Source organism: Hylaeus anthracinus, unplaced genomic scaffold, assembly GCF_026225885.1.
Source record: "Hylaeus anthracinus isolate JK02 unplaced genomic scaffold, UHH_iyHylAnth1.0_haploid 0, whole genome shotgun sequence".
Classification (NCBI taxonomy): Eukaryota; Metazoa; Arthropoda; class Insecta; order Hymenoptera; family Colletidae; genus Hylaeus; species Hylaeus anthracinus.
This window is the reverse complement of record NW_026533254.1, coordinates 24,088,692-24,101,407: the sequence shown is the minus strand read 5'-3', so window position 1 is coordinate 24,101,407 and position 12,716 is coordinate 24,088,692. Positions and strand designations below refer to the sequence as shown.

The window sequence follows — 12,716 nt, the reverse complement described above, 5'->3', positions numbered from 1 at the left end:
GAAGAGGTGGCACGTTTGCGCCTACGAGCAGGCAACCGGCCCGACATATGTGTAGGCAGAGGTGTCCTAGTTCAAGGGGCACTGTTTTCGGTAAGTTTGGGTATTCTGGCCGATTTTGCATTTTAGTATCAAGAGCACATAATATGCGAAGGGGTGGCACGTGGAATACATGGTACGTACAATATTTTTGCAAATAGCCCCGCTTAAAAGTTAAACAAAGTGGCAATTTAGAAGTTCGAAACGGAGGTAATTTTTCCGATTTTATCACATTTTGTCGAACTTCTGGGTTGCTACTTTGTTGTACTTTTGAGCGCTGCAACTTTGTTGAAGTTTTGAGTTGAGCAAAATTGTCACGGAATGGAAAGAAGTGATTAGGAACTATCGGGAGACGTTCGGTGGTGTAAGGGGATGTTAGGATATGTGTAGGGATGTTAATCATGTTAAATAAAAATGATTTCTTTTAATATGTTTTAAAGTACAGGATGCACAATAAAATATATTATTTATTTAATCGATATTGTTGTATCATTTTCACTGTATTTTCGCATATTTCTTTTTCATATAGAATATAGTACAAACTCTAACTATTCTGTACACTAAAAATGAGACTCGCATTATGATTTTGTTAATCATTATTAACGTATGTGACGAATATCAATAAATCATATCTCCATTTTCTTCTATGACAGAATTAAAAGCAAATATAAGAAATATCTGTTTTATTGTAACCATGTGTACACCGTAGTTTTATGATAAATATGTATATTGCTCGTAAGTAGCACTTACTCAGCCTTACAGTTTTTCTATAGTCTTGAAAATGCGACATTCGACGTTTGTAGATGGGAAAATATGCGTTATTCAAAGTGATGCACAGCCTAGAAATGGTTCTAGCCACTTAAACACAGCGTATTCGTAAAATCTTTATAAAAGTACATCTCTTAATCAACAGATGCTTTTCTGTTCCTTTCTTACTTTCATACAACCGAGATGAACGTTTAAACACGACAGAGACAACGTGTTGTTACGCGTGGAAAATTAATTTAACGATTAACAAAAGTTATAACATTCGTAACACGCTACTGCAAGTCATAAGAATTGCACAGTTCCAAAGACAAATGCACAGTTCCAAAGAACGTTTACAAAATAAATTATCTATCTCTTCGTATTAACACGTATCAAGAAACAATATACACTGACTGTAATCATTGATAATTTTCATACAGTTATCTTAGTTCTGTAATATTGTCATTCTTATTTATAGTAGCATTATCTCTTCATGATATTTAGTCATTCGTTTCTCAAGAAAAAGATAATTATTTTCGTTCAGTCTTCGAACTGAGCCTTGACAAAAATTCCATTGCCTGATTGTCTCCTTTTCTCTGTTCCAATGCTTGAATTATATCAGTACCTAAACATGAAATATAAAAAAAAAAAAGAATAAATTAGTATAAAGAAACAATGTGATTAAAAGAGGTCAAGATTGAAACACACTTCTTTTTGTTGGACGTGAAAGCTTCAGATGAATTTGGCTGAGAGATTCTATCCCTTGGTCCGACACCATCTCAGTAATTTCACTGAATGGTAGAAAGGCTTCAGCTAAGAATCTTGATTTGAAGAAGTCCTTGTACTTCAACTCGAACGCTATTATTGCGTCCACGGTTGTTCTCTGTTCCGTATTCAAAGGACTGCAATCATTCGATATTGATCACACTATGCTAATACAAAGAATTATGAAAATTCGTGGAATGATTCACTTACATGTTGAAGATTTCGTCGAAGAGAGGGTACAAGTTCTCCTTCTGCACGTGAGTCTTTGGCAGTTTCACATCGACGAACTTCTCCTCAGGAAGTAATCTCACTTTAACGTAAGAGTCGCACGTGCCTGGAAAATAGAAACGTTCAGATTTCAGGATGTCCTTCTGGCACACCTAAGGACCCCAATATGGACTCATGCACAGTGAAAGTAACTATCAATGTTGTCGATGGGTCTCCTATCTACAAGGTTCCACGTTTATCATCTGTACTTTTAGCAAATGACTAGAAAAATCTATCTCGAGACACGACAAATTCAATTCTCGTTAGTAGACTGCAGATTTTTATGCATTTATAAGAAATTTGAATGTACAAGAAACTACAAATACGCACAGTATGGAATAATATAAAAAGATATTGAAAGAGAAGTGATATTATACTATTTGTAGAGTAAAATAAATTCCTATCTGGGTTCAAAGATTTGATTTTGCATAAAAATCTTCAGACTATTTATTAGTATTACCATTTGTAACTTATCGAGGAACCCTAGAAAGGTTTGCATCAGTGACAAGCTTCAAGTTTTTAAGGTAAATCGTCATGTACTCTAGGTACTCGTACAGTGTCTAGCTACATCATAACGTGACAGAGACGCCGATTAAGGCTGTGACATGCAAGTCTGAGACTCTGAATTACAAGGGCAGGCAATTTTAATGAGAAACTCTAATTGGAACAGTGATGAGGAAGAGCGTGTCTTTACATCCACGTTTACATACTTGTCTTTGTTTCTTTCAGTCTTTGTTTAGATTTTGTATGAAGATTGCGCTTGAGAGTAGACATCTTGCCTATAAAATCGCCTACAAAATCGAAAGAAAACGTCATTCTCCATGTCGCGGGCTCGATTCCGTCGAGGAATGAAAGGGCCAATGAAAAAGTAAAAAGGCTTTAGTTCGAAGCTGCGATCGAGCAGCTTCGAAATCTGGATTAAGACCTAGACCTCTTAGAAAAATTGCGTTTTGTGATCCCTTGCTTACCGTTGCTGTCAGCTGGCCGCAGCTTCCTCGCGTTGAGGATCTGGATGTTCAACGAGTTGTCAACAAACTGCGCCCTGACAGTGATTTGTCCGTATTCGGACTCCTCTATCTCTTTCTGCTCTTTTATGCGTTCCTGGTGGTAACGATGTATCAGCTTCGCAGTTTCCAGTCCGTGTAGTTCCAGGAGATACTCGATCTTCTCCAAGACCTTCACGTTGGAGGATTCGTCAACTCCAAGGTTGAAGAATCTTACGAGAGTGTGAAGAGTGCGGTGGAGATTCGAGTAAAAGGATGGCGGTCTTCTTTTCTACGAACGGAAGGGTCTTTGTTATTACAAGTCACATGTAAGTATCATTGTGCAGAGGTTTGTAGATTTAGGATCCAAGTACCTCCAAGTTATCATTGACTAATTTGTACAAGGTATCAGACATGATCTCCCAAATCACAAGGAGGACCCTCTCGAAGTTGTCCTCGTTGAGGTTGTCGTGTAAGGTGGTCAAATTGCTATCTAGGTATTGCAAGAGGCGATCCATAGCGTTGCTGGTGGTGTCTATCAATTCTGCGCCCTCCATGAGATACCTGAATCCCAATGGAGACACTCATGCAACGACTACAGCCTTGATAAATACATTATCACGTATTAGACTGCGAATTTTTATGCATTTATAAGAAACTTTGATGTGAAACAAGCTACAAGATTCACGCAATATACAGTAATGTAAGAAAATATTAAAAATAATTATTTGCAGAATAAAATAAATTCCTATTTAGGTTTTGTAGGCATGTTTATAAAGATTTCATTCTGCATAAAGATTCGCAGTATAATAATAAGTAAGTGAACATAGAGCTACCTGTTCATAGCAGGGGCCATTTTGCTAGCAACGATCTGCAACAACTCGATGATCTTGTTCTTGACAGTATCAGTAGCATTGTCTATGATTAGCTGAAGTGTCTGTCTGCAGCGATCCGCTTCCTCGTGGGTCTTCTTCTCAGCCAACGAGTCCACGATGTCTTGGAGCCCTAAGTCGTGGGCCAGTGGCCCTATCGACGTCCTGATGTAGTCGATATTGTTGATAGCGAAACACCAGGCATTGGACACGTAGAATTTTCTCTCGTACACGCTGCTCTCGGACAGCTGCTCCAATTCTGTGGTCAGTTCCGCCTTCTTTGCCATCTTGTCAGCGTACGCCATCGAACACTTGCAGATGTCCTTGTTTAGGAAAGTAAATTTTTATTTTGGAATAGCTGCGCACCAAGGTTCCATCGTGATTATATTTAAAACGAAGAGAAAGGAGCATCGAGTGAGCCCTGTCCCTGATTTTCATCACGAGAAAAAGGAAACCATTGCCAACTCACGTCTATAATTTTGCCAATGAAAGTGTAGGAACCCTCTACGTCGGGCCAGGAGAGCTGCGACCAGAACACTTTGATTTGGTAGAATATCGTCAAAGTGTCTACCGCGCTGGAGCTGTATTGAACGCTATTGTCAACCGCCTGCAGCGTGTCGAACTCCACGGCTCTGTCTATACGTTTCAGGGCCTTGTAGACGGCTATGTCGAGCCAGTGGGCCACGCCAGCTCTAAACCACTCATAGTAACTCTGAATCTTCATGGTTTCCAGTTGCCACTCGGCGCACAACACTCGACCCAAGCTGAAAAGGATACGTTGAGACGAACGATAGATTCGTAGTGTAGACATCCTACAACGATACTTGAAGCTAACTTACACAGCGTATCTCTGCAACGAAAGATAGAGCTCGAACAGCGTCGTCCCAAGACTCAGTTCAACGTCCATGTCGTTGATCTCGATCCTCTTCAACCGACCACAGACGTCTTCGGTGATGATCATGCACATATCGCTGATGATCTTCTCGTACCTCACGTAAAGTGTCCTGGCGTAGGGAAAGTTGATCCGTCTGCGATTGGAACGTCACGATGGGTCAAACATAAGCAGTTTATGATGACTAGATTGCTATCGAATCATCTGTGAAGTTTCTTACCTGATGAACAGCTTGTCATAGTTATCGATGGCGTTCTGTAGGTCTGCTCGTATGAGCTGGATCATTTTTATGTGGTACTTCAGGGCGTCCTCGTCGGTATCGGATTCCGGGGAGTTGTGGTTGACTATGTGCTCGAACCTAAGATGAAGAATGAACCATGAAGTGTCTGAGTGAAAAATACTTCATATTTTTAAATAAAAACGCGTACCATTCCGCTCCACCCTGTTCGACCGTGTACTCTAAAGCTTGAAGAATGCTTGGCCTGTCATCCGGGTCTGGGAACCAAGGGTACATCTTCGTAGGAAACAGGTTTATCTCTTCTGGCACGTTAAGGCACGATATAGACGACAATATTCTGAAACAGAACGTTCCTATTAATTCAGATTATACTTCCAGCGGTCTCGCAACTTCCACATCCCATTCTCCGCCCATTAAGATGAATAAATCGTTTAGTAGACAAGTATTCACCCTAAAATCGCGGCCAATTGCGTCATGGTGTTCTTATCCCCGGGTGTCAGCCTCCTGATCTTGCGTAAACTGTTCAGACAAGAGTACAGGATCTTCTTCGTGGCGTCCCAGAAGAGTCTGGCCTCGTCCAAGGAGAACAGATCGTTCTCCATAGGTCTGAGGAGGTCCATCATCAGCTTGTTGAACACGATGAAGTTCAGAGGATGCTCTTGGTGGATCCTCGCGTACTCGACCCACTGCGCGAGCGTGACGTTCCTGGCCAGCAAGCCTCGTTGGGCGCTGTGCTGAAGAAGCAGGACCTCCGCTGCCGCCGACCATCGCCCGCACCAACAGTACTTCTCTATCTTCTCTGTCTCTATCTCGTGCAACAGCAGCACCCTGATCAGGTGTCTGTGCTCTTGGGCTGCCACCTGCGTGTTGTGCTCCGCGCTGAACGCCAGCCTCAGCTTCACGACCCCTCGTCGCTTCGACTTGTTCTTCTTCTCCAACGAGTACCACATTGTGTGCCCTGTGGTGGGTATGTCCTGGAATTGTTTGCGTAATTACAGATCAAGAGAGGGTCACGCTACTGTTGAGTACTGTAAAAAATGGTATTCATTTTTCGAAGCTTTGGTTTTGGGGGACTGAGTCTGAAGTGGGTCTTTAAAAGTAGAAAAGGGACCACAGAAAAACTGGATCAGGAATAGACGAATAAGGGGTGCATAGAGGTCGAAATGCTTTCTAATCTGTAGCTATGCATTTAAACTCGAGACCTTTCAATGCATGGCGAAACTTTATAAATTTTGATAGTTAATATTGTAAAAACTAAGGCTCAATGGCGCAAAAGCTTCGAGGGTTATGATGTTTGGTATCTATACATAGAATAAACGTCATGTGATATTCTCTAATGGGATGCTAAGGTGCTACGTCTTGAAAAAGAAGCGAGTTGCTGTTCTCAGAAGGTGGTTTCTAAAGGGAGATGCGCAGAGGCGACACTGGCGCCGCCTGGGTCGCGCATACGGGACTACAGAGAGTGTTGCCTAACGGTAGGCGCACCAGGATGAGTAGTGAGCTGTATCATGCTACAGTATGCTGTGTATATACCATGTATTATGCAGTATTATGGTGTATTACACTGTAATATTCTGTATTATTCTGTAATATGCTGTAATATACTGTGATGTGCTGTGTTATGTGGTGTATTATGCTGTATTATGCAGTAATATTCTATTTTATGCACAATTCAGTATAACACGGCATAATAAATGGTATCACAGCATAACGGAGCATGCGTTAATTATTTCATTCTTTACCTTCAAAGGTATACGACATCGTCCGATGAATTCATTATCATGGCTTCCAGTGGTGGCAGTAACCGCGATCTCCTTGGCGAGCTTCACCAATCCTCGAACACCCTTCACATCCTTGACCTTGCTCATCTTCTCAGGAACCGTTTCCGCAGCGTCGAAGTCCCTGGAGAGGACGAAGGACGTTCAAAAGCTTGGACTAAGAAATTATTATCTCTGCTTCGGACTTACCAGACTTCTAGGAAAAGTACATCGTTTTCGGGATCCTCTAGAGGCCTGAAACGGAGGGACGATGAGAGACCTTGCTGGCATATAGATAATACAGAGAATCTGAAGCTCGACTCACAGTTCGAAGTGTTCCTCCCACACTGGGCAGAGGGTGGCCGTTTTCACGGCAGTGTTGTACCTTCTGGTAGGGGCTGACTCGAGATAGAGGGCGCAGAAGGGATCGCTCTTGCCGTTGGAGTCCTTCGACACTAATTCCTTGGCTTCGATCACCTCTACGTTCAAGTGCATCTCTGGGGGCTGTTGTGTAGGGATGATTATTAATTTAATTTAGAAGAACTTCGTTAATAGACATGGGTACGAACACTTATAAGAATGATTGTATGTGTCACAGAGTGTCACAGACTCACCTCGAGGTTCCTAGTCTCTTCCAGGACCCTCTCATGCGTCTCGTTGTCCACCTTGAACGCATTCTGGAGGTGATTCAACAACACCTCCTGGCCACACTCGGTGGAGACGTCGTAACCGATTTGATGTTGGGTCATGTACACTAGAGCAGCATAGAGCTCCTCAATCTGTTGGAGGAAATTTGTCTGTGTGTTTGTGATTTCATTATAACTCCTGTTATTTTTAATCAATCCTGATAAAATTTTTGTCAGCTGACCTTTATGCTCTAACAGAAAATATAGCTCAATTGGTTTGCAAAAATATTAGCTATAGCTTTCTGTGTGTTTGTGATTTCATTATAACTCCTGCTATTTTTAATAAAACCCGATGAAATTTTGTTCAGCTGCTCTTTATGCTCCAACAGAAAGTATAGCCCACTTGGTTTGCAAAAATATTAGTTGTAGATGTCATTAAATATCATCGAAAAATATTAACATAATGGGAAACACATTTCTTTCTCGAATTGTTTTTGAGGGAATCCGTGAATTGAAAAAAACTGTCAGTGATTTCCTGTTAAAATAATCGCCATGAACATTTCCAAATGTGTCATGGATAAGGCCGAGGTTTATTTGTGGTAATTCGTAATGGGATTGTTGATAAGCGCAATCTGATTGCGTCATTTGTAATTGTAGCATCTGCTGTTAATAACAGGCTGACAGCATACAGGGTGGTCCAGTAGAAATTGACAATTCTATTTGATCTAAGTCACTTTGGGTTGGGGTGTGAACAAAATTGTCTAAAATGCGTCTGTTTACATTCAGATCGTATCTGAAGTATATTATTATAAGTTCGGGTGTTAATTATGGATTAGTTCATTAGTGTTTCGACTTTCTGCTCGCTGTGTATATATCGCGGAGCATCGAAGTCATAATCTATTCAGTAAATTACATCGTAACAGGAGCTGGTAATAATCGTTGGTAATAATTGGATCCCGACGGACCTTTCGCATCACCCAATGCAATAAGATTTTCGACGTACAATACTCATGGTTCAAAGGTCTTCGTGTAACACGTGTCCTAATCGAGTAAATAATTACGAAGAGGAACACGGGTGGGATAATCTTGTTTACGTTTTCGTGACGAGCTATTTAAAGAAAGCATTGTTTCGGAGGACGCGTGTCTTTTGAGATTTGCTTTGAAAGCACGTTTACTTCGCAATTATTTGTTTCGACGAGCAATAAATATTTTTAGAGAAAAGTATGGTGAATTTATTTATCGAAGGTTTATGACGATTGAGGAGTACGTCCTCGCGTGGTAGGGGTTAATCGAGTGCTATGAGAGAGCTCGACTTCCAGGTCAGCGATTTACATTTGTATAATTAATTACAGGAAAGCAGCGACTATAGTAGTTGGCATCATACCTCGTTTTTCATATTGTGTGTTTGTGATTTATTTCCAACAATTTTTGTCCAAGAACGAGGTAGATGGAAACATAAACAATGGTGGAGGATGATGTTATCAATATTCGAGATATTGCTGTATGCATACGTGTTTGGCTCATTTATATCTCAGAAGTGGCTCAACACCCTGAACTTTGATATGGTGACTACTGTACATGATTCATCGATGTCACACTGCTTTTGAAAAAATTAGAGGAAGGAGCCTTTGATAAACACTGTTGTGTACTTTTAAGGGAGAAGGCTTTAATATAAGATGTTGCATATTTTTACAATGAAACTTTTGCTAATAATATCCTCAAATTAACTCGCAAAATCGACTCACCGTCATGGCCTGCAGCATAGTGTTTATCCTGCGCTCGACCTCCGCTTTGGGCACCCCGCGGAAAGTGTTCCTGCCCCTATTGAGGGTGGCTACGCCCACGAGTGGACTCGTGCTCACCATTTTCAATTTATCGACGCTCTTCTTTCATTTCACTAACGTCCCGCGATCACTTTCGAAACACCGCGCACCTGTTCCAAGTCCCGAAACACGTCTGGTTCTTCGACTTGTTACGCGAAGATCACTTTCAATGGAAGTTAGGTGGTTTCACGTAAAACTACCTCGAGAACTCGAGGGATCTAGAGCAGCGCGACAATGACCGGCGGACGCATCGCGCAGAAAAAGGAGCAGCTAGTTTAGAACAATGACGTTCACGCAGCAGCACTCGCGGCTTCGATCGGAAGAACCCGAGATCTTCCACTGCCTGACACTTCCGCCCTAGCGCTGGAACAACAGACGAGGCGCACAGGGCGCTAAGCCATGGAACGCGCCGTATCTCGCTTACCGTTGCGTTTACGATAAAAACGCATAGGACAGAAATCATTGAAAATCAAATTTGCCAACTATTTTGTTCTATGCAGATTTTCGATAGATTCGATGGTAACCGAGATATCGACCGATACTTTCTTCTGGCTGCCCCAAAATGATACTGTGACCGATCGTTGCCTTTGCAAGAGTCAAAATTTGTTAAAATTTTGGAAATTCATAGTTTATAATATGTACTTTTTGGTAGTAAGTAAACACTGCGTTTAAAAATAAATGTTCGAAAGTTACCTTGCCTTTTCGTCACTTTGGGGCAACCCCATATCCTTCTCTTTGATAATAGAAACTCTGGAGTCCTAAACCCTCATCTATCGGAAGATTTGATAGTCGATGCTCACTAGGAACGATCAATAATGCGAACGCGGTTCGAGAGACGCTACAGGCGGTCTGGTCGAAAAAATGACATCGCCAAACACACAACACGCTCTTTGCTGATCGAAGTTGAACTTCCACGGCGACTGCGACCTCTCTTATCAATGCTACGCACACTTATTCAGTCGTCCGTATGCATAATTGAACAAGAGTGAACCTGCGATCGGAGCGACACGCGGTGATCGTGGGAATGATGCTTGAACTCCAAATAAAGTAGCCTTTTCTCGATCGAAAATCATTCGGGAACAATTTCAAGCAATTTGTCATTCCTGTAACTATTTTTTATATTTTCGAGGACCATCCCCAGTACCATCTTCAGGATCATCTTTCGCGCCGCCATCTTGAATCTAGCGGTGAGAGCTCTCACAGTTCGTAACCATCGTTCGAAACGCTATTCTCGCGGTTCTCGAATCGAATTCACGCGTGTCTAATTCGAGCCTGACCTTGGAATATCTAAAATCCACTTTTTCCTCGATTCGTGGTTACGCAAGCCACTTTGCGATTCGTTTCTGATCTTCGTTTACCAGCCGAAACGTTTAACGTTTAACGCTCTTTTTTTAGCGTCCTCGAACGCTCGGTTCGAAAGAACGAGAAGAACGCGGCGACGTCTGATCGAAATAGTTGGTTAGACGCCACTTGCTGCGAAAATGTAGTTCATTGAGAAACATCGAAACTAAAGATTTCTTGGGAGATGAATTAAGATAACTGGGTCGAGCGAAGAGCGATCGTTTGTCCGCGAACTCGTGTCTTGCGGATGAGATAAATGCACTGATAAATCGATTCCGGAGGATTCCGGAATGAAACTGATAAGAGCATGTAGCGCGAGATGGGAGAACGAAAATCAGTTTGGATCAGGGGGTCACTGGCGAACTCGAAAAGTGGGCCATAGACTTCAACGGACTCTGGCAAACGCGGCTGCCAAGTGCAGTTGACTCTGACAATGAGATTCCATTTATTTGTACACATTTCGCTATTTCGAACGGCATTGACCCCTTAATCGACGCTAGAAGGACGAAAACGTCGCACGGGCTACTGAAACGGGGACATTAACGATGCCTTCTTTCGTTATTATATATCCGAAACATTATTTAAAGATGATTTGAACTCAGGTTGCAGCTGGGTCGGAACTAGGGATGACTGGTCGCGATGGGGGCGTGGCTAAATAGGACGGAGGCGTGGTTGGGCCCGATGGGGCGTGGTTAAATTCAACGGAGTCGTAGCTAGATACGATGTGGGCGTGACTAAGGAGACTGGGGGCGTGGCTGGACGCGACGGAGGCGTGGCAGCACAATTACCCGGAGCGGTAGGGATAGTGTCGCGGTGTCCTTGGACGGCCAACAGAGTTGGACGCAACTTAACAAGATCTTCGCGAAATCAACTAAAGTTTTCACGAACTCCATGAGGTTACTTTCGAACACTCTGAAACATAACTGAACCGAGATACGATTTCCTGAAAACCTACACGATCTCAGACCTCAACAGCATCGCAACTCGTTATTATGAAACAGGAATAGCTATTTCCTCCCGCGAGAGTTTCTATAATTAAACCGCTGCTTAACCAGCGACTAAGAAAGCAATTAAATAGAAAAAGATGAGCGTACAATGGCGAGCGAATCTCGAGTGTCTCCGTCCAGCGTCTCGGCTGTGTGCGAGACGAATGACGATGTATTGAGTATCGACTATTGAGAATGACGACGGACTGGCCACGCGGTTAACTCGAGGACCAATGGCGCATGAGAAAACAAGACAATGAATCTGCACAAAGGGAAACTATGCCGTATCCTGTTTGAAGCGACCCACGGGGCAAGTGCAACCACAATGTGTTCGTATGCTCGCGCAATTGTACCCAATGAAAATTGATATACCGGCAATTAGCTCATTGACCGACAAGGCGCGTCGGATGGACGACGGTGTACACGCGTCGCGACGTTCCCCGTCCTTCGCGCGGTGCCCAATTTTCGCGATATTATACAAGCCGTACAGTGATCCAACACCCACCCATTCGTCGCGTACTATTTTATTCGGGGAACGTGGTAATTCTGGGAAAATGAGATATTTCGTGCGCTGGCCAGCGAACTTAAACTCTGCTCGTGTTTTTTTTTTCGAACAATTTTTAATCGTTGTTTATCCCTTTGCTGTCCTATGTCGAGTGGAGCTTGACAGAAACTGTACTGAAATTGAAAATATACAAATCTGGACTGCAGAGGGTTGAATGTGTTCGAACTCTTCTGTCTTCTATAAAGTTTGCGTGTGTTTGAGTTTGTGTGTGTTTGTGTGCGTGTCTTGTGTTTATTAAAATTTAATTGGGAACATATAATTTGGCCAATTTGGAACATTTCATTTTGTGTACGTTTTACACGTATTATTTAGTTTTAATATTATATAGCAATTCTGTAGGTAACAATTGTGTCAAAGTTACTGACTATTTTTGTTAGTTTCTCGACGAGATATTTGTGTTATTATTTAACGAATGGTTACGTTTTTAGATCTAACAGAATTTCTAGGTTAAGTTTCCCACTTTCAAGTGAAGTTTAATGCATTCAACATAGAGCTTGTGTCATCGGTCGACAAAATCATGCCGTGTTAAATTAACACGAAAAAAAAGATGGACTGATTGGGACACGCGATTAGTGTCGAATTAAACGCAAAATTTTCAACAGTTTACGAAATCGTACCTCCCTGGCGGAATCATTGGCGATAAGTTTCGAAGATAACTGTTCCCCGTTTATACTAACAAAGCAATTAAAAAAGACGAATCGATAGTTCAACGTAATCAGTCATACACTGACTCCGCTCTGACATCATAGTTCAGCAATTAGAGTATTTACATTTAGTCTTTCGGAATCGTGCAGAGTATCTCGTCGAATAATTACGGT

The 12,716-nt window shown here is 42.1% G+C and overlaps 1 protein-coding gene across 8 annotated transcripts in view; it reads right to left on the bottom strand.

The window, feature by feature from the left end:
• Positions 1-702: 702 nt before the first annotated feature.
• The window catches only part of LOC128895676 (protein unc-13 homolog 4B-like), a 32,625-nt gene continuing 20,611 nt past the window's right edge, over positions 703-12,716 (bottom strand). For 4 of the 8 annotated variants that reach the window (XM_054158498.1, XM_054158469.1, XM_054158508.1 and 1 more), the window contains 16 exons: positions 7,172-7,336; positions 6,883-7,061; positions 6,768-6,812; positions 6,543-6,702; positions 5,251-5,774; positions 4,991-5,137; positions 4,783-4,920; positions 4,510-4,698; positions 4,140-4,434; positions 3,635-3,993; positions 3,173-3,362; positions 2,784-3,090; positions 2,526-2,606; positions 1,759-1,882; positions 1,492-1,685; positions 703-1,408 (listed from right to left, as the gene is read on the bottom strand). In XM_054158498.1, coding sequence (XP_054014473.1) covers positions 1,314-1,408; positions 1,492-1,685; positions 1,759-1,882; positions 2,526-2,606; positions 2,784-3,090; positions 3,173-3,362; positions 3,635-3,993; positions 4,140-4,434; positions 4,510-4,698; positions 4,783-4,920; positions 4,991-5,137; positions 5,251-5,774; positions 6,543-6,702; positions 6,768-6,812; positions 6,883-7,061; positions 7,172-7,336 — 3,192 coding nt within the window. In that variant the 3' untranslated portion in view covers positions 703-1,313. Of the gene's footprint in view, positions 1,409-1,491; positions 1,686-1,758; positions 1,883-2,525; positions 2,607-2,783; positions 3,091-3,172; positions 3,363-3,634; positions 3,994-4,139; positions 4,435-4,509; positions 4,699-4,782; positions 4,921-4,990; positions 5,138-5,250; positions 5,775-6,542; positions 6,703-6,767; positions 6,813-6,882; positions 7,062-7,171; positions 7,337-8,928; positions 9,593-9,699; positions 9,964-12,716 lie in introns of those variants that run through there. The other 4 variants (XM_054158525.1, XM_054158517.1, XM_054158534.1 and 1 more) reach the window with 4 other exon arrangements.